This window comes from Colletes gigas, unplaced genomic scaffold, assembly GCF_013123115.1.
Source record: "Colletes gigas isolate AHSC1104 unplaced genomic scaffold, ASM1312311v1 Colletes_gigas_Sc00007, whole genome shotgun sequence".
Lineage (NCBI taxonomy): Eukaryota > Metazoa > Arthropoda > Insecta > Hymenoptera > Colletidae > Colletes > Colletes gigas.
In genome coordinates this window covers 3,159,750-3,179,156 of record NW_025106636.1, presented here as the reverse complement: position 1 = coordinate 3,179,156, position 19,407 = coordinate 3,159,750, and the positions used below count along the sequence as shown (strand labels likewise).

At 38.7% G+C, this 19,407-nt stretch overlaps 4 protein-coding genes across 4 annotated transcripts; all 4 read right to left on the bottom strand.

Annotated features, from left to right (window-relative positions):
- Positions 1-299: 299 nt before the first annotated feature.
- Positions 300-5,071, bottom strand: LOC122396467 (intraflagellar transport protein 140 homolog). The gene is made up of 6 exons (XM_043394913.1): positions 4,808-5,071; positions 4,484-4,731; positions 4,100-4,418; positions 3,804-4,020; positions 757-3,730; positions 300-677 (listed from the first exon to the last, which is right to left on the bottom strand). The coding sequence occupies exons 1-6, from the start codon at positions 5,069-5,071 to the stop codon at positions 365-367; spliced, it is 4,335 nt and encodes a 1,444-aa protein (XP_043250848.1). The 3' UTR covers positions 300-364.
- Positions 5,072-5,826: 755 nt separating this feature from the next.
- On the bottom strand, positions 5,827-7,504 carry LOC122396471 (protein GRIP-like). The gene is made up of 5 exons (XM_043394917.1): positions 7,132-7,504; positions 6,581-7,064; positions 6,309-6,521; positions 6,064-6,252; positions 5,827-5,973 (listed from the first exon to the last, which is right to left on the bottom strand). Exons 1-5 carry the CDS (start codon positions 7,419-7,421, stop codon positions 5,926-5,928), a joined length of 1,224 nt encoding a protein of 407 aa, XP_043250852.1. The 5' UTR covers positions 7,422-7,504; the 3' UTR covers positions 5,827-5,925.
- A 382-nt stretch (positions 7,505-7,886) lies between these two features.
- Positions 7,887-11,153, bottom strand: LOC122396469 (hexosaminidase D-like). Its single transcript, XM_043394915.1, has 9 exons — positions 11,034-11,153; positions 10,891-10,945; positions 10,330-10,545; positions 9,917-10,265; positions 9,768-9,842; positions 9,404-9,599; positions 9,071-9,346; positions 8,916-9,002; positions 7,887-8,849 (listed from the first exon to the last, which is right to left on the bottom strand). The coding sequence occupies exons 1-9, from the start codon at positions 11,060-11,062 to the stop codon at positions 8,675-8,677; spliced, it is 1,458 nt and encodes a 485-aa protein (XP_043250850.1). The 5' UTR covers positions 11,063-11,153; the 3' UTR covers positions 7,887-8,674.
- Positions 11,154-12,337: 1,184 nt separating this feature from the next.
- On the bottom strand, positions 12,338-17,442 carry LOC122396468 (ubiquitin carboxyl-terminal hydrolase 22). The gene is made up of 7 exons (XM_043394914.1): positions 16,544-17,442; positions 16,061-16,477; positions 14,798-14,930; positions 14,513-14,728; positions 14,008-14,422; positions 13,358-13,924; positions 12,338-13,279 (listed from the first exon to the last, which is right to left on the bottom strand). The coding sequence occupies exons 2-7, from the start codon at positions 16,178-16,180 to the stop codon at positions 13,222-13,224; spliced, it is 1,509 nt and encodes a 502-aa protein (XP_043250849.1). The 5' UTR covers positions 16,181-16,477; positions 16,544-17,442; the 3' UTR covers positions 12,338-13,221.
- Positions 17,443-19,407: the final 1,965 nt, after the last annotated feature.

Below are 19,407 nucleotides of genomic sequence, written 5' to 3'. Positions count from 1 at the left end.
AAAGTAAGACGAAAATCAAGAATATCAATTTCTTGATTGAGGCTTCGTTAAGAAGTTATTAATATTTAAAGTTCCGCCGGTACTGAATTTTTTTCTCGAAAATGGTTATGATTTCGGGGGTATGTCTATTCACCAAAAATGCTTATAATTAACCCCCGGACCTAAAAATAATTTTTTCAGAATGATTAGAAATTTTTTAATTTAACTTTTTAATAACATTTTAACGAAGCCTCAATCAAGAAATTGAGTACATAGAATCTCCCATTAAAATTTTTTCCAGGTGACTGAACACCCTTAAGGACCTCTGAATTATTTGGAAAATTACTAGTATTTGATTTTCAGCTAAATGTCCTCCTTAATATATTTATTCACCCAAAAGTTCTTCGATGTCGTCTTCTTTGTCAGAGCTTTCTTCTCGTTGAATTTTCATTTTGTAACCGAGCGATTCCAACACACTCGCATTGTAATAATAATTTAAATTAATTCCAGGTACCAAACGCTTCAGTTCTTCTATTGCAGCGCGTGCTTTATCATTATCGCCGATGTTGATATAGTACTGCGTTATGGTCGCAAACAGATCGCCACGGCGCACTGACTGTTCCAAATCAGGCCCTTGAGAATCTAGCAACTGACGAACCTGTTGCATCGCTGTTCCCGTTTCGCCTCTATCAAATAATCTGTAACAATATTTTGCAATGTCTCGTTAACAAGGTTATTTTGTAGTTTTCAGCCGCTGCGTGTGATATCGTTACGTACTTCTTGATATCCAGATAGCGCCTAATCGTCGCTATTCTATTGTTTACGAGGTCAACTGCTCTTTTATGAATATCAGGATCCCTCGGAGTGATCACTTTTGAGAGACACCTACTGGCTTGATTCAGAGCATCGAGTGCCTTCTCGTAATTTTGAAATTCGTCTATTTCCACTTGAGCGCAGGCAACATAGAAATTAGCCAACAGATCCATCGCTTTTCCTTTCGAGTAAAAATTGATAATATTTTTCAAGACGTCCGGTTGATTCTGCCAATCCAGCGATTGCAGATAATTCCCAGCCATAATATAAATCTCCCTTTGTCTAGAAACTTGGGCGAAGAAGCAGATCTTTTCCGTATCGCCAGACTTCAGTAACGCTTTCATGGCTCTCAATTTGTTTCCAGCTTGCGTGAACTTCTTCGTCGCCAAGTGATAATTACCTTGCTCGAAAGCAATTTCACCGATTCTCTCCAATATAGAGATACGAATTTTTTCGCGCTCCGCGTCGTTGTCGATCTTTTCCAACGTCATCTTCTCCGCGAGGTCTTCGACCAGCAGAATATTATGCTGTTGCATCAATTCCAGTGCCTCCAAGTATTTCTTTCCCGTGGCGAGTAAATCGACGGCTTTCTCGATCTGATCGTTTTGAACAAAATAGTCGGCGCACTTCTCTATCAAAGCGGGATCAGAATCTGCATTGACATCCATAATGATCAATTGCAGAGCACTGTACTGCTTGGTCTTGAACGCGATATCCAGAGCTTTATGCAACAATCCAGCTTTATGGTACAGTAAAACCGCTTTATCCGGTTGGTCATTTTCTTCGTAGTATTTTGCAACGTCTATTTGCGATTGCCTCGGTGCCAATACAGCCAACGGCCACAATTCTTCGTACATGTCGTGTTCTTTGCATAACCTGATTGCGTTTGTATAAGCTTTAGCAATGGTATAAAAATGAATAGCTTGCGTCACGTTATTTTTTGATTCATAATGTGCAGCCAGATGGTACGCAGAGGCAGCGTGGTTTGTTCGGGACACCAAATCGCTGACTTCGTCCTCCTTGCCAAAATAACAAAGCAATCTTGTCATTGCTAAAGTATTCTTGGCTTGTTCGTACAAACGCAAGGCTCCCTCCATGTCGCCCGTTGATTCTATGTATTGTGCATGCCAATTTTTTATTTCTGGATCCTCAGAATTATTCAGATACGTCAACAATTCTCTGGGTCTCACGAGCAGCATCCTCGGTACCTCGAACCTGTGACAATCCGCTTTAGTGTACATATCGATAGCCTCTGCTATTTTGTCTTCCTGTTCGAGTGTTTTTGCATAATTGTAGTAACTTGTTTTCTCGCAAATTTTATTCTCGTTAGTTGCTAATTCTATGGCTTCCTTAAATTTGTTGCGTGCCTCGAGAAGCTTGCCTAACAGATCCAACCTTTTCGCTTCGCGGAAGAGATGTTCAGCGTCGCTGTACAGACCAAGTTCCACGGCCAATATGCCCACTTTAGCTTCCAGGTTTAAACTGTCATCTTGCATAGCTGCTCTAAGAGCTCTCGCTGCTCTAGCTTGCTTCATGTGGCCTAGACACAAAAGGGCCATGTTCAACTGCTTCGTCTTCACGCACATTCTCGCCAAACTTTTCCAGATGCCTTCGTTTTTAATAGACTTTATCGCTTTGAATGCCTCGTCCATGTTGGCGACGCTGATATGAAAACTAAAGTCCAAAACAGCTTTCTTCGTGACTGGATCGCACACGCCTAATTCCTCGAAGTCCCTCATAAGCAATTTTTGTACTTTGCTATTTCTGTCCGCTACCTTTTCAGAATTCAGAATGATTATGTGCGGTGTCTGCACCCCCAACACTCTACAATTGTCATCCTCGATCGGTTTTATATCCTGCACGACTATTCCATGATCCGACGTAGCAAACATCGATACCAAAACCACAGTGGCGTTCGAAACGCTGTAATCATTATTCTCATCGTTTTGTTTTAAGGAATTCTTGGAATCTCGTGTCTCCAGTCTTTGAGCACGACATACCAGAAGCCTAGGGTCTTCCAAGTCCCAACAGTGAGCAGTGACCAATCTTCCTTTACATTTTGCGGTTAGAGCGGCATCGTCCTCGTCGATGTCGTCGGATATTGCGAAATCGAATTCGAGTATTTGATCGCTTTCTATATCCCAGACATATAGGATTGAACTAGGCATCAAGTTAGTCATAGCGACGGTGATGGACACGCAACGGCAATCCGCGTTACATCTAGCCTCGATAATCTCGGCGAAGTCGCTGATCGCTTCGTAAGTCGCCATTGCTCTTGTGTGCAACTTAGCCTCACGCTTGCTCAGATCCCAAATTTTTAATATACCGTTCAAAGATGCAACTGTTAGATACGGTCCGGTAAGATCCATTGTGATCGGTTCACCTTCTTCCGGCAATGTAGGTAAAATCTGAGTAATTGTGCTCTCTACCGATCGCAGTTGTATGACCACAGGCGTCAAAATGATCAATGTGTGGCCATAAATTAATAGCTTCTCCGTGTCGCAATTGAAACTGCTAATCACAGTAGTGCTTATGGTGGTCTCGTTGTTAATTCTATAAACCGCGATTTGTCTACCCGAGGAAACAACAACGTAGTCTTTGTTAACGGCGACGAGTTGCACTTGTATGTCGGTTTTTAAAATGTAAGTTGACTCTTCGATCTCTAATAAGATTTGAGTAGGGGCGAGTTGACTGGCGCAAATGCCATCATTGTATGCAGCACACATTGGTTGTTGGTGCAACACGAATACATTAGTGACACAGTTAACTGCAAGCAGCGGGTTTCTTAATAAAGCAGCACCCCATGTAAGTTGTTTTACCGTACCGTGAATGCTACAACATTCTGGTACAGCTGGCCAGCCACTCTCGTCGCTGTCTAATTCAACTTTGCGTTTCCATAAATAAATTGTTCCCAAATTTGTTCCAGCAGCCAAAGTGCCTGTGAAACATTAGCAGTGTAATGATATATACGCGTGTACCGTTCCGTGAACGAGATCAAGTATCAACAGTACCATTGTTTTTACAAAAAGATATGCTGGTACAAATTTCCTGCGGCATAGCGATACTTCCGGTCGATGATTCTGGCGGAGACAATACGTAGGTATCGCTAGTGTGAAGATTCCAACAACGAACGCCCAATTCTCCGGTAAGAATTGCCAAAGTATTTCCAACGGTCCAACACAGTGCTGGACTAGCACGTGATATATCGCATCTGCTGCTAAGTCTCACCTAAAAAGGAAACGTTAAGATTGAACAATGCAGAGCTATTGCGTTGGGAATGCATAAACAAAGAATATTATCAAATTACTTTTGTTAATTCTGTGAGTTGTCCGGTAATGGGATCTGCTTGGAAATGCCCTATGTTCAAACCCTCTGTCATAATAATAATAGAATCTCTAGTTTGATGATGCAGTAGAAACTGCAATGCCGTGCCACTCATACTGAGTACCTCCGTACATTGTCCCTGATTATCAACAAAATATATTATGCCGCTGGTAGTTCCGACATAAAAAGCATGATTATCCCTTTGTGTTACGATAGCTGTCGGAGCAGCAGTTCTGGGACGCCAAGAACTAAACATATCTAATGCTCTTTCATCCCCTGAAACCGCGGCTTTCGCTAAACCACTGAAAGCAATTGGTATTATTCAATTACTTTCATCCGATAGAAAGTAAATATGCTTTGTGCATACCTTATATCTATCGTTGATTTTGGCAAAATGGTTTTAAAAATTATTTGCACGAAAGAATCTTTCAATTCGTGATGAAACGTCATTAGCAATTGACCTCTCGAGTCAATTTTCCAACCAATTATTGACCCGGCCGTGTCCGCGGATACCAATCTTCCACCATGCTGGCTCCATTGTAGAATATTAATGGGATCGCGATGTGGAGTAACTACTACGTTGAATTCGTTACTTCCAGTATCGCCTGGCCATACCTTCAGAATCATTCGTATAAGTTTAAATTACTATGCTTTTATGTTAACAAAATTATTATTGTAAACAATTATTGACCCGCAGTTCTCCGCTTTCCCATCCTGCGGCAAGCCAGCGCCTTTCTGGGTGCCATCCGATAGCAGTAACTTGAGCCACAGAATGTCTTGGCGATTCCACATCCTGAATAGGCTCTCCTTGATCATCATAAATTGTCACAAAACCACCCTTATCCTGAGAATACGAGGCGACTGCTAATAACGGATAATTGGTATGCCAAATCACGTGAGTGCTTATCGAAGCTGTTTCTGGATTTTGTACACGTGTGTCAAAATACAGTGACATTCTCTGAATGCTTTGTTCTCACTGCTAACGTTGAAGTTGTCATACAAATAACTTACAATATACCTCCTAAAGAACACTTAAACTTAATAGTTTCATTTAAATCTAATCTAATATCACTGGAGAAAAGACACTAAATGCAAACTCTTGTAATCTCGACTGCAAATTGAAAATAAGTTTTATAGTATTTGTCAGAGTTTTCTAGTTTTAAACGTCATTTAAAAATTCATTATATACATTTATGTATAAATTAGCACCTCGATATCTGTCAAGAATTACTGTTAAATAAGATAAAATATTTGTCAAGCGTTTGACAGTTTTACAATTTGGTTGACATGTCTGTTGCCATAGCAATATGGTACAGTGCAGTATTACTAGGGACGTAATAGATGACGTTGTCGAGCTAGGGAATTATCTTAGCGTGTTGGTATTGGAGAATGAAACTTACTATCTTACACTAGTGTCGTACAGTCGTGTAGGAATAAATAGTATTTCTCGTTGCATAACGCGTTGTTATTCTGAGCCTTACCTCTTGGTATCTCGACAAATTAAAAAAATATTTCTACATTTATAAAGTAAGTTCAGAAATTGGATCAGATTTTAGAACATGGCCGCATTTCAGTGCCCTCTTGTTTTAGACCGCGTAGTCAATCTAATATGATTCTCATTCGAAGACTGTTAACACACACCAATTTTGAAAAGATTTATTTTAAAAATAAATTTACACTGAAGATTGAAAGAAGTACACAGTCTTATTACTCGTGTAGTATTTATTTAATAAAGTGATCATTCATACAATTACAAAAAATTATATTTTACAAACTATAGTTTAGGGTTTGCTATTCTATTAACTCGAGTTAAAACTTCTTCATGTTAAGTACTTGATCCTCCAGTTCAGCTATCTTCTATAGTTAAACAAATAATAATCCATTAATACCGTCACTTTACATTAACTGTTGCGTTATTTTAAAAATAAAATTAACATGACATACTACCCTGAGATACTCGTGGGTCTGAGTCTCTGTTGTTGCTTCTGTTTCTGCCAATAGAGTTCTATATCGCTTTTCTAACACTGCAACAATATTATCCAGTTCGTTTTGTTTTATCGTGTTTAGAGATGTACACAATTCATTTTTTTGCTCTTGAAATTGTAGTTGCAAGGCTTTTATTTCCATATCTTTGTTCTATGAAATAAATACAAAGTAGTATCCTGTATCAATAACAATTTTAATACGATTACCTTAATTACATGCGTTATTCTTTTCTCGTAATTATTTTCAAGCTTTTCTTTCGACTTTCCAAGCTTTACAACAGCTTTCTTTAGCACAGAGACCTTGGATATGAGATTTTGAGTTTGTTTCTGTGTCTCGTAATCTATTTCATTTCTTAATTTATTAAATTCTTCTTTCATCATTGTGTATTGCTCGACTAATGTTGTTTGTAATGTTTCTTCCTAAGAAAAATTATATTCAATAATATATTTAGTTCGAAAATATGTATACGCAATCGTACATCTCTAATCTTCCTTTCTAGTTTGATTTCTAAATCATGAATCTTATTGGTCAGTAATACAATTTCTTCTTTTCTTCCTATATCTTTTTGCGACAATTCCAAATCAGTCTTCTCAAGGAGTTCTTGTTTCGCGTGCAACTCTTTGCTGTTTTCTCTCGTAAACGTATCGAACTGTTCATATATCACTTCGATCTTATCCATCCATTCTCTTTCCATTTGTTTAATTTGCTCATCCTTCAAAATATTTTTTATATTTCTCATTTTACAAATGAAACTTTTGCTTCTTACCTTACCATGGATGATTTCCTCCAGCTTTTCAGTTATCATAGCTACACTGTTATCTAACGCCTCATTTTTCAATCGAGCCTCTTCTAATTCGCGTTTCAATGCAGTAAACTGTTCCATAACTGTGTAGTGATATTCGTGCACAACTTCTTTATAATTTTCCTCGATAGAATTTTTCATGTTTTGCGTTTCTATCAGCCTTCAACAATTTTTAATCATTTAAACCCTTGTTGCTTCTTTTAAATTATATCTAATGATATACTAACTTAGCTTTTAAAGCAGCGACATCAGAAGTTAATTGATTGATACTTGCACACAAAGGATTATCCATGTTGTTGCTAAAATGCCTCGGGTATTCTAACAATTGATTCTTTAGATATTCATTTTGTATCTGCAGCTCTGCAATAAGAGTACTCAGTGTATCGATACGCTGCTCGTAAATTTTTATCTGACTTTTCTTTATTGCATTCTGATTACGAAAACGAACAGTTGGCGAAACATTAGTAACATCCAAACACTGACTCATATTCGCGATATCCATCATACGATGTTTCATCAATGCTTTGCTCCGTTGATGCTGGATGCACTTTGCACTCGGTTTTAAACAACTATGAAGTGGTCTCACAGCATAGTCTGATAGGTCACTTACGGACGAACTAATACAGACCTATATTACATATTAATTACTTTATTAACGTGACAAAGTTTATAAATCGTAATATAGGTACCATATGATACGACTTAGGCAATGGCATTAGAAGCCCATTGGGTGGAGGTCTGCTAAATATTCCTTTGATACAATTCGACTTCACTTGTCTACATAATTCCAGGAGATATTCATTTCTTAAACGACGCTGCGAGGTTGCAGCGTTTAATTTATCAAGCCAAACCTTACATAACTGAGCACTTTCCGCGGATGTCAACTCTAATACATAAGGTCTGACACGAGCTAGGATCTCCTTAAAACATTCGTCTAATTTCAAAGCCTCTTGTTCATTGTACTCTCTAATTTTTGGCATGATCTTTATTCAACTGACTTTGAGAACGATATTATTCGAAATAAATTTAAAAAAGCCATTTTTTCTGAAATTTTTTCCTCAACAACTACCTTCTTTTGTTTTTCACGGTGTATACGAGATAGCCGTGAATTATAAAAGAAATGGTAAAAAACGAATACAGTCAACCGAGAAAAAGAAAATCATATTGATAGTTATTATTTATTTATTACTACTATTTTCAGCTAAACTTCGCCTACTTCGATCTTCTACTACGTTTAGAGATAGCAATATATTACATCGATAATATGTTTTTAAAAGAAGTATTTAGTTAGTTCGTAAATTTAGTGATAAAAAAGACTGAATGAAATATAATGCGTATCGCGTAAAATCTTCGTACAATGGATCATACTATGCGCACAACAAACGTAGATAGAAGCAAATGTGATATATACAATAGCCAAGAAGTATGGTTATCGAGCTTAATTATGTTACAATCCTTTCATAGCCAGTATCACAGAATAGCTCGCCGAATGACAAAGCTCAGGCGATAAGGACATAGTTACTAGTTCCTTCGCTACCAAGCAAGTATTAAAATAATCGATCTTTCTCTTATAAAATTATATCCCGTGCGTATCATACACTATTACTTCTTAATCTTTTCAATATATCTACTCGTAAGATAAAGTTGTACATAACGCTAATTTTTCTCATACTTTGTTTATCAGCCTATCGTTTCGTATTCATGATTTTTTATCAGAATTGGTCATTGAGATTTAAAGCAGAAAGCCCCGCGAAATACTTTGTCCAAATATTAAACTCGACTGTTCAATTTAATTTGATTTTCTGCAGTTTGTTTCAATTCTACGAGTTTCTCTTTCATGGGTTGGATATTTGTACCTAACCATTCGTCGATTGTTGTTGGAAAGAAAATACTTTCCATTTGGAATCTTAAATATCCTTCTAAGGAAGATAATTCCAACAATAATCTGTAAAAAATATTCTCGATAGTATGTGAGTTTTGTTTGAATCACTCTAGGGATAATTAAACATACTCTGTGAAAGCAGGCACTAAATTCTCTAACTGCATCGGATTTGTGTAATTATTGCTGACTTGCCACGGATTCATCCATGTTGATATTCTGTAACATCATAGACGCGTAATAATAAAATAATTATCAGAGGTGGCAATATAGAAACTCACACTTACTGTTCGCTAGCAACGATAGTATGGAATTTAGCTCTAAAATTTAAGAACCACTCTACACCCACTGCAACTTGCCAACCAGGAAAGAGTAAATTACTGGGTATCGGTGCGGGTCTTGGCTGTGGCGTTATGTGCAGTGGGTGATCTATATATCCTAAGCTTTTAGCCACTTGACTGTGTACTTGTTCAGAATAACCATGAAGCCAAACTTTCAAACACAATACTAGCGATGGTATCGACGTAGGCAATAATTCACATAATGTTGCATAATGGTCGTACCTAAAATTAAGAGTCATTAATACCATTTATTTAAGTACAAACTATACAGATAATTACCTTGACCAACCGGTAAAGGCTGTTCCTCGAAATTCATGGACTTTATTCACGTTTATATTTAATTCTTCTAACCATTTCTCATGGTTACTAACATGGTGCCTTATAACTGGTACATGCTGTAAAGATCCAGTAGCACCTTTAAATGCAGTAGCTGCCCAAATGCGGGGAAAGACCGCGGTATACTTATCCCATAGTCCTAGCAAACAATTTTAATACTATGTCATTTTCTGACATTCAGACGTATTAACATGTTCACTGTCTGTGAGCCGTATATGGGTCATATCACCATGCTATTGGATACGCCGCTGGGAAACCAGACAGTGAACGCGTTAATATTTATAACACCAAGTAGAAGAAACCTTACCAGGAGGTAAAGCAAAATTATCTCTAGGATTGTAGTGCCAAATCATAGGTTCTACATATTTTCCAATATAATGATCTGAAAATGATATGATATATATATTTATGAAACCATATACAACTAGTAATAATGCTAATAAATTATCAAAATACCATTCAAGACCTGTAAATCTATAGATCTTAACATATCATCCCATATGATAATTTTTAAGTAGGGATACGTCTCTTGTACATATTGTGCAATGGCTGAGACATGTTCCAGGTATAGCGATGGTTTTCCATATTTGTTAGCAGCAGCACGTTTTGTACAAACCGAGCAAAGCCCTAAGTGCCAAACTTCATCCGCACCTATGTGTAAATATTGTATGTCCGGATGAAAGCTAACTATCTGCCTAATCAAGGACTTTACCAAAGGCAATGTTCTAGGATTAGATGGGCAAATAGAACTTGGAAAATTCTCAACTTCCCTCAAGGACTTCCATTCATTATGTTTCAACACAAACTGCAATTGATTCAATATTAGGCAACAATATTTAAATGTACAATTTCATTTTGATTTTGTATACCTCCATATGGCCAAATGTTTGCACCAAAGGAACAATTGCTAAACCACAGTCTGCTGCTATTTGCAAAATATGTTTAGCCTCATGAGCTGTGTATCCAATGGACAAATTGTTCAATCCATTGCTTCCTATATGAGCAAGCTCTCGATTGTATGGGAATGTGTCTTCCCATTCTAGAAGAAGTCCAGTAGCACCCCATGTTCTCAAAAGAGGGAATAGCTGTAATACAAATCACAGATACTTTATAATTCATACTTATTCGTTAACTGACACCTTTATCAAATATATACTTGTGCCAATAATTGCTCAATGCAATGTAGAAACTTTCCGCCTTACTGCGCACACGATATTTCGTTGTAAAACGTAAGAATCTATAGAAGTTTCTCATAAATAAAAAAATCGTGTGATTGTATAAATTCGATGAGAAACACAGATATCGAGGACATATTTAACACATAATAGAAGAACGGTGTATCATGTCATTAAACGTATAATTCGATGACGCTACTGTCAAATAAAAGATACAGTGTACAAACAATGCGGTTGTTTATTCGAGCAACAGACCTTTTCGAAGTAACACACCCGCGGCGGAGCACCCTTGAGGTCCAAGTGAACTAGTCTGCAAAGAAAAGATCATATTTCTGTAACGAAACATAGATCCGAACAACCGTTTTTCCGAAATTTATGTCAACCAATCGATCGGTTACCTGTGTAAGCCAAACGTCAAGCCGTCCATCTTTTCTCCATTACTACAACGTTAATTGAGGGGAATACAATATAAGATTGCTACGATCGTTTTGCACACGGAAAATTGCAGTAAACATTTTCCTCTATCTCTTATTATAATACTGAAACTATAATTATTCGTGTTAGAAACTTATCCGAGAATTTGGTTTTAACGCGCGGGATAAGATTTAAATTTGAACGCGCATTCTCACCGTTTCTATAAAAAAATTTACCTAAAAATATCGTCGGTGAATAGAATCCAACGAAGAATTTACGATACCGTATGTTTTTTAAAGTAAATGTCAATATTTATGCCACATAAATATGGTTGTATCGGACGCAATAAACGATTATCTACTCTATAAAAATTCTCTTGCGATAGAGCGTATAGGATAGGATAAAATCAATAGAAAAAGTAATTTTTCCACGAAATATAACTTTATTTCTTTATACGTTATTTCAGCCTTATATAAAACGTTACAATTGCACGTGTAATATTAACCTTCAGACAAAGTTTTATTGGTCGTGCCACGATGCATCGTTAGAATAGACACAATAGTAATTGCAATCAGTTGCAATGCGTACAATCAATAAATATGTCAGGACGATGACAGTATTTAGGATATCTGTTTTTCTCGTTTTTCTTCGTACAATGCTCTCGTACGTTATCGAACCTGTTGCAGGTTACACATTGTTTTTTTTATTCAAGAATAATTACATTTAGAAATCTCTTAGTAGGATCCTAACGATTTGACAGAGGATTGTATATTTTCGTTAATATACGCAGACGTATACGAAAGATCGTTCATTTTAAACACTGATTAACACAATACATATTAGGCGTCTGCTGAATTTCATTCTCGGGTAGCGTTTTAACACGAGAAAGGTTATAAGAAACTACGTGTTTTGGGGAAATGTGAACGGAAAATTTTTTCGACGAACACAATACAGAAATTTGTTACAAAATAGAGCGCTAAAGTAATACGGTGGTAGACACACAATTAAGAACTAAAAGTGCAATTGAAACGCTTGGCACATTCTGTAGAATCCGCTGTACGGAAAGTTACATAGAAATTATTGTATGGGACAAGATTGATTCTTTAACGGGGGGAACTACGCGTCTTACTTCTTTTCGTTCGTTCGAACGTCGTTAAATCCTAAATCGTCACGTTAAAACGAAAAGTAAAACGGGCAACTAGACAAAGAAAGTTGTCGGACAGTGATTTTCTTTATTATACACAGTCGCGCGAAACAATTCGCCTTGTTCGGATAATGTCATTATTCCTACGTTAATTCATTTGTACAAAAGTGATTCACCAAAGGACGGTTGACACGACGAATCGCGCGAGGAAAGTTGTTTTAATCGAACGAGTACGCAACGTCTAATGCATTACTTGTAATACAGTTTTGAGACAAAAATGAATTAAGAAAAAAAAACGCTCTTGATCGTGTAATCCATCCTTTGTATCTCATGTATACAAGTGTCAGGGCAGGAATATAACAACAGTCAGCGATATACAAAAATGCGATCGGTCGTTTAAAAAAATTGAGCTAATCTTACAACTACGCTTATGGTACTTTAGGACACGAACAAGAAAAATCAATCTCCGTGTGCGTCGGCCTAAATGTCGTCGAACGTAAAACACGATGGTGGAAATAAAGATGAAATTATAGCAAACACGATGTTTACATCCTTATACTTTCCGAAATGTTCATTAATTAAAAGTTCGAACATCACGACAAACATCTATGCTAACAGAGCGACATCCGGTCAATCTTAACTATTTTTAACAATGAGTAATTTCTAGTTTTATCTTTTTACTTGAACAATCAAAGCGTAACGGTATAGTCATTCGGTAACTCGCTCTTCTAACTTTAAACGTACTTCCGTCTGAATCACTTTCCAACGATTTATTACTTCGGACAGGAGTTCGAAATTTTTGTTTTGAGGCCTTTGTTTCTGTGTGTGTGTGTTTTTTTTCTTTTTTATTTTGTCGCGCATATCACACGCGTTCAACCGATAAGCGAATTTCTGTAAGTCGGATGAAATTTACGAGACCAGTTTTCAAAACGAAATCATCTGTTTACATATCTCTTAGGATGCTAAAGAACTTAAGTCTACCGCCCATGATTCGTCGTGATAAATAAATTAATTACATGATCTAACGTTTACACCTTGTTGTTTCGACCGTACTCCAAAATTTGTTTATGATAAAAAAGAAGATACCTGAAAAGGAAACGTTATTTCACTGCATCCTTCGTAATAATACTAACTGGCGCACTATAACCAGTGCCGCGGACTCACCCCTCGCTAGTTAAGACGTCTTTTAATCTTGCTCTTGTAATCAAATGATCGTCACATTTAAACCATTGATCTCTTTGTTGCCGTATAAAGGCAGTGTAATGTCCAGTTTCCAAAGAACCCTCATGGTTTATCACCGCAAACAATGAATATCTATTGTCACTGAATGCCATGTCTTCTCCGTTCTTTGGTAGTCCATCTATCATCGCACTGTTATTGTTGCCGTTTCGTCTATGCGACATAAAAGGTGTCATGTCTAATTGTTCTGGAAACGAGATGAATGTGGAAATCTTCTTGTCCTGTATGCTAGAGTGCTCGAATCGTTTCAAGTGAAAACTGGCCACGATAGGGAGTTGTTTCATCGTCAATTGCTTGGTACTCTCTTGATAGGTTTGACAATTGCTGCACTTTATTTTCGCGCTAGATCCCAAATGCTCTGCACGCGTGAACCTTTCCAGGCAATCTAACAATGAGGTAGGGGGGCCAGAACTATCGGAACCTGACGCGCTAGCAGCCGGACCCAGATCCAACGATATATCCCAGAACGGGTCTATCGTGGTCGATACTCCGCTAAAAAGATTATCAGATACCGTACAGACCTTTCCAGAATACGATATGAATTTATTTAATTATATTATGAATTTATGTCGTACTTGCACGCCTGACAAACCACGTCGCTTTGAAGACCACCGGTAAAGATCTGATCGATGATACAATTACAATGATGCGGATTATCTTTTACTAAAATCGGCGCTGCTTCGCAATGTCTATGCAACACGTCGAGCGTGGCTATAAAGAATTCGTGGGCATCCTGCTGTTCGTAACCTGCTAAATGTCTGGCATGCGTCCATATCAAATGTAGAAGCTTGTGAAGCGTCAATGGTGCTTTGCTACCAGAATAAAATTCCTGAAAAAGATGGGACACTTCGCACACCAGGCAGCGGGAGGGTTGTGGGCAGTGATGGCGATCAGCAAGGAAATAATCTCGTAATAGTGGCGTGTGTATGAGCGCCTGCACAATGCAGTTCATGAAACATGTACTTCCAAGGTTTATAAGTCCTCTTAGACCTAAAAGTATTACATACAAATTAATATACACTTTTAATTTATATTTGTAATTCCAGATTTGCATGTAAAGTAGCCTGTTGTAACTTTTACCTATAGTAGAATTTTCTACAACGCGTCTTCTGCGCGGATGTTTCCTCAGTAACTCTGCCTCTATTTGCGTTGGTTCCCATGCTCGATAAAATTCTCCAAAGCTTAGAGACTTTGCAGACTCGCTCCACTGAGCTTTGGCAACTGCCAATAATTCTCTATCGTATACATAATCGCCGCATTGGAAGCACAAAATATTTCCATAACAAAGATCAACAGCTACAACATAAAATTTATTTAAAAAATATGTTTTGCAAGTACATTGTACAGATTTCTGAATATAATTACCTAAAAAGTGCTTTTTGGTCTTCGCATGTTCCTGTATATGACCTTTCACGTAGCAACCAAAGAATATACAGTGAAGACAAGAATGAAGGCGGTCTTTGTATGTTTTACATGTGTGACATAAACAGCTTACAGCCTAAAAAGTATAAGAACCATTTATCAATTGCACCCTGTATACAAGTTAAAAATATAAGCGTACAAGTAAATTACTACAGATTAGATAAAAGTTTACTGGAGGAAAGCTATAGGAATAAAATAGATATATATGGAACATAGGAATAAAATATGATACAAAGGTTTATTTAATGCAGATTATTATTGTATCGGATCATACATTTTTGGAAATATTCATCAAATCAACGGTACCAGCAGAATCATAAATCTGTTGTACCGTTATTTTAAACTTTGTACCGGCAGAGTAATCGTACACGGCGGCCATTTTTAAATCCGTTTATACGCACGAGTCATCCATGAAAGTAGAATCGAAACAAATAAATTATATCTACGACGTCTTTCCAATTATATATTGCAATTGTTGCAACCGACTGCGTAATTTCATTTTATACTTTGGAACTTATTTCGAATCGTACAGATTCGTGTTTTAGTAATCGATATCTAGGGAATGTTTACGTGCATCGAAGAAATGAGAAAGAAACAAAACAATAAGGAGAAAGAAAATGAAAAGTAACACGGAATGAATTACGAACGGACAATCGAATATTGCGAAATATTCATCAAGTTCGTTTAATGTTTTCAAACAACGTCAAAAAGTTTGACCGTCGAAACCGACCGTTACGGCAACTCGAAGACAAAGAATAAGTTTTAAAAGGAATGTCCCAGTGAAAAAGCAAGTCCATTGACGGATCTATAAAACATGAATGGGTCGCAAAAGTAGCACATCGTCGCTTCCTAAAGATTTGTAAATAGTATAGACGCATTCAGGGACCGGGTTGTCGTTCTAACTAGGATTTGCATGCTCCGTGATTCAAGATCGTAAGCGCGACCAGAAAACGACAAAGAAAGAAAATGATCTCTCGACTTCCGAGATTGTGAAGGTCCTTGGTGTCGCGGCGATTTGTTATTTTTCTCGAATTACCGTTTTTATCGCGTATCCGGTGGACACAATACCGTAACGAGACCACCGGATAGCAAGGCGGGGACAAAAAAACGGCCGGATCGAAGGCATGGGACGGCACAGGCGAAAGCGAGAGAAGAGACAAAGACAGAACCTTGACCACGGATCACGCAAGAAAAAGATAGTCGCACCTTTCTTACGCGTGCCTCGGTCGACGTGCTGGTCACGAAATAGGAGTGTATCACTTTGTACGGCTGGATACCCTTGGCTGCTTTGAAATTATTTAAGTGTATGCAGCCATGGTCGCTCATCTCAGGCTGGCGCGAGCGACGCTGCCCTGCCTCCTCCTCGCCCCGGTGATAAGTCTGCACGTACTTCGACGCTCGCCGGCCCTCTTTGACCACCGACCAGATGACGACGACAATGACCACAACGAACCGTGCGTTGACCACCGACGACACGACGCAGAGTACGAGCCGTCGACGACGGGCACGAACGCTACGTGGAGCGATCGGTTGACGGCGACGATGGAGGCTGCTCTGTGCGGGGCGTAGCACGCTGGCCTTGGTAGGAGCGCGCGTGTCGTTGACATGGAAAACCGCGTGAACCTTGGGAAAAAAGCGCAAGGGTTGTCCGTGCAGTGTCGTAGCCAGTCGATCGCTGTCACACCGTACCGATCTGTCCCCGTTTGTTGGAGAGAGACAGACCACAGAGTAGGAAGAAGAAAGGCGAACGAATTGATACAGAGGTGCGCACGACCAAGCGGACGATCCTTATTTTAACACCCACGAGACGAGGGGGAAGTCTACCGATGCTCTTGGCGTCGACCTCTTCAAGGGAAAACACCGTTTTGACTTCTCGTGACCACGTTTTCAACACCCGGGTGCTCACGGACACCAGCCGGTCACTGCAGGCGCCGCCGGTACGAGCCAGCCCCTCTCTACCCCCTCTACTAACAGTAGAACGTTTGCAGGGTCGACGCCATCGTAGGGCGCCCAGGGTTCCATCGATAATTCCCGTTTTACTTCCAACCTACGGAGGAATCGCGAAAAATCGTGTTCCTCGAATACCGCGGACCGAAAGTTTAGAGAAAGTCGTACCAGTAGGTTGAGAAAGTCACGATGATTTTGTAAAAATGCTTCGAGTCGCGCTTTCAATTGTCAAAATTGGAAACAATCGACTATCGAAACAAGAAATTTCTGCCAATCGCGGCTCGAGTTGCTTCACGTAGCACCGCACGATTGGCTGCGAAATTCTTTTCTTATTCAAACGATTACGAGGCATTCGCAGTCTCGAACTACCGTTTTCGTCGCGTATATCGTAAAACGGAAGATCGATTCGCGAAATTATGGAATTGAAGAGAATCGAAGAAAGCAAGTGAAACGAGAGTAAATATATGGTATATGCATTGTCTTCAATGACGAATTGAAAATTTATCGCTACAACGATACATGCAATCGTACAAAAATAAAGAAAACTACAGAACGTTAATAATACCTACAATACATGTTTCAGGTTACAAGAATTTAATACGGCCCTGGAACCCCGGCTTTCCTAACCCCCCTCATCCAGAAGTAACAGCTGCGCACGGTGTATGTAAGTACATCCCTTCGGAATCGCTTTCTCAGGAGATCACAAAAGCGTAAACGCTAACTGATGATTTCTTTGTTGTGTGACCCATTGCTTAATGCTATTCTCTACAGCTTCATCGATTATTAAAAATGATTCGTTAGATTTTGATCAACGAATCCATCACCTAACCTCGAAAATAGCGAACAATTTCGTATACCTATTCACGTTTGTTTTTGCTAGAATGAATATTATTTCTTGACGTAAAATTGTACTTTCTGTGCATCGTGATATTTAGTAAAATAAGATTACATACGAGCATATCGATATATTATATTGTTCTAGTAACTTATGACTTTGTCTTGCGTTTGTTTGTTGTCATACATTGTTGCAACTTTTCGGAACATGTTGACAACATAGCAAAAGCAAAACATATTTGTGCTGTCATCTGTGTTGCTACAATCTTTTCATACTCGGAATGAAGATGCGGCAGAACGTCCAAGTTTGTCGAAAAATAGTACGCTTTCTTCGACGCTAGAGGGTGTCCCGATAATCGGTATCCTACTTATTTGTGGCGACACCTCTCGTAGGGCCACTCTCGCGTAAGCGCTGACTAGGTATACATCGTCTGTGCCTGTATTATACGCTTTTTAACCGACTATCCCGAGTGTGCTCGTCAAGCTTGGAGATTCTATCGTAGGTAGCGGTGCAATCGTTCGTATAGCAGTGTATTCTTTTGTTTTTATTATACAAGCAAGCTTTGAACTAAATTTTATTAAATAGACCGACAAATATAATCTTAAGTCTATCCTTTTCAATTTTGATAACGCTTAACGCATCTTGACGAGTGATATCAAAATATCGTTCGGTTATTCAAGAAATTCCTTTCCCTTTTCGTTGCAATTCAAATCGACGATAGAGTACTAGAGTACTAGACTAGATACAGTTCTATCAACTTTTTATTACTATTTTATGTTTGCCTTTGGAGGATGCATGCCTTTTCCTCCCAAAAAAACAATGAGGTTGATCACTTTGGCCTGTGAACACATCACTGAACGTGCCCAATACCCACCGTGATTCCTAGATTAATCTCAGGTGTACAGCGTTATTTCCGAGAAGTTTTGTAATCTTCTGAGCCTCTCCCTAGGCGTTCGTTGACTCGCGGTTCAGGGTTAGGCCTCGGCTCTGTTTCTACCATGTAATAATGTGCGTGCACCTCGCTTCGCCGCAAAACTGGGACGCTGCGTGCTGAAAGTGGAGACACAATTGTGGGAAGAGGCTGAAAGCGAGATTGTCCAGCCTATTCGACGGCTCCGTGCGTCTCCGAGCTTCCTTTTTCAAACGGTGTTGCATCCTAATCGCGTCGGACATGGAGCAGATGGCGACACCGATAATGGGTGTTCCTCTTTTTTTTTCTCGATTAATAAATGCACCTGGACACACGGAGTCTGTATAAAACATTCATTTGGCGTTACCGCGGTACACGGGTCTCGTTCGGTTCTTACGCTGCTCTAAGCTCGAGACCAAAGCGATTTAAAAATAACTTAAAGGGTTTAGAAACGCGTGAGTTACAAAATTATTGGCACGCGTAAAAAAAATGGTAGGAATACGAAGGGTAAAATAAAGCAATGAAAGATTCTTTTACCCTTTTTATTTTAACAATACGATGGACTTACAAAGCTATGAATAAGAAAACGATAATATTCTATATAGTTGTACAAAGAGGTGGGACAGTTTTTAATCCACCTAACCTCAAAGAATTGACCGGGTTATGGTTAGAGTTTGGCGGCGCGGCGGTTAGGGTCCTTGGCTTGTAGAAACACGAGACGAGTCGAATTAATAAAGACAGAACGTATGTCGATTATAAAGCCTTCTGTTTCCGAGAATAATTATTAAAGGAATACATTATGTATCAATTAATAGCGATTACGTATAAACGAAGGTGATCGAATAGTCGTTTCAGTTAACC

Excerpts from the sequence above, each read along its gene's own strand:
- LOC122396467 (XM_043394913.1), bottom strand. The coding sequence starts at position 5,071 with ATGTCACTGTATTTTGACACACGTGTACAAAATCCAGAAACAGCTTCG. Across the intron at positions 4,732-4,807 it reads GGGAAAGCGGAGAACTGCGG|GTATGGCCAGGCGATACTGG; the intron begins GTCAATAATTGT and ends ATGATTCTGAAG. Across the intron at positions 4,021-4,099 it reads AACTCACAGAATTAACAAAA|GTGAGACTTAGCAGCAGATG; the intron begins GTAATTTGATAA and ends TTTCCTTTTTAG.
- LOC122396468 (XM_043394914.1), bottom strand. The coding sequence starts at position 16,180 with ATGAGCGACCATGGCTGCATACACTTAAATAATTTCAAAGCAGCCAAG. Across the intron at positions 14,931-16,060 it reads CCGAGGCACGCGTAAGAAAG|GCTGTAAGCTGTTTATGTCA; the intron begins GTGCGACTATCT and ends TATACTTTTTAG. Across the intron at positions 14,423-14,512 it reads TGTAGAAAATTCTACTATAG|GTCTAAGAGGACTTATAAAC; the intron begins GTAAAAGTTACA and ends TAATACTTTTAG.
- LOC122396471 (XM_043394917.1), bottom strand. The coding sequence starts at position 7,421 with ATGAAACATCGTATGATGGATATCGCGAATATGAGTCAGTGTTTGGAT. Across the intron at positions 7,065-7,131 it reads GTCGCTGCTTTAAAAGCTAA|GCTGATAGAAACGCAAAACA; the intron begins GTTAGTATATCA and ends AAATTGTTGAAG. Across the intron at positions 5,974-6,063 it reads AGACCCACGAGTATCTCAGG|AAGATAGCTGAACTGGAGGA; the intron begins GTAGTATGTCAT and ends GTTTAACTATAG.
- LOC122396469 (XM_043394915.1), bottom strand. The coding sequence starts at position 11,062 with ATGGACGGCTTGACGTTTGGCTTACACAG. Across the intron at positions 10,546-10,890 it reads GGGTGTGTTACTTCGAAAAG|CTATTCCCTCTTTTGAGAAC; the intron begins GTCTGTTGCTCG and ends TTTGTATTACAG. Across the intron at positions 8,850-8,915 it reads TTAGTGCCTGCTTTCACAGA|ATTATTGTTGGAATTATCTT; the intron begins GTATGTTTAATT and ends TATTTTTTACAG.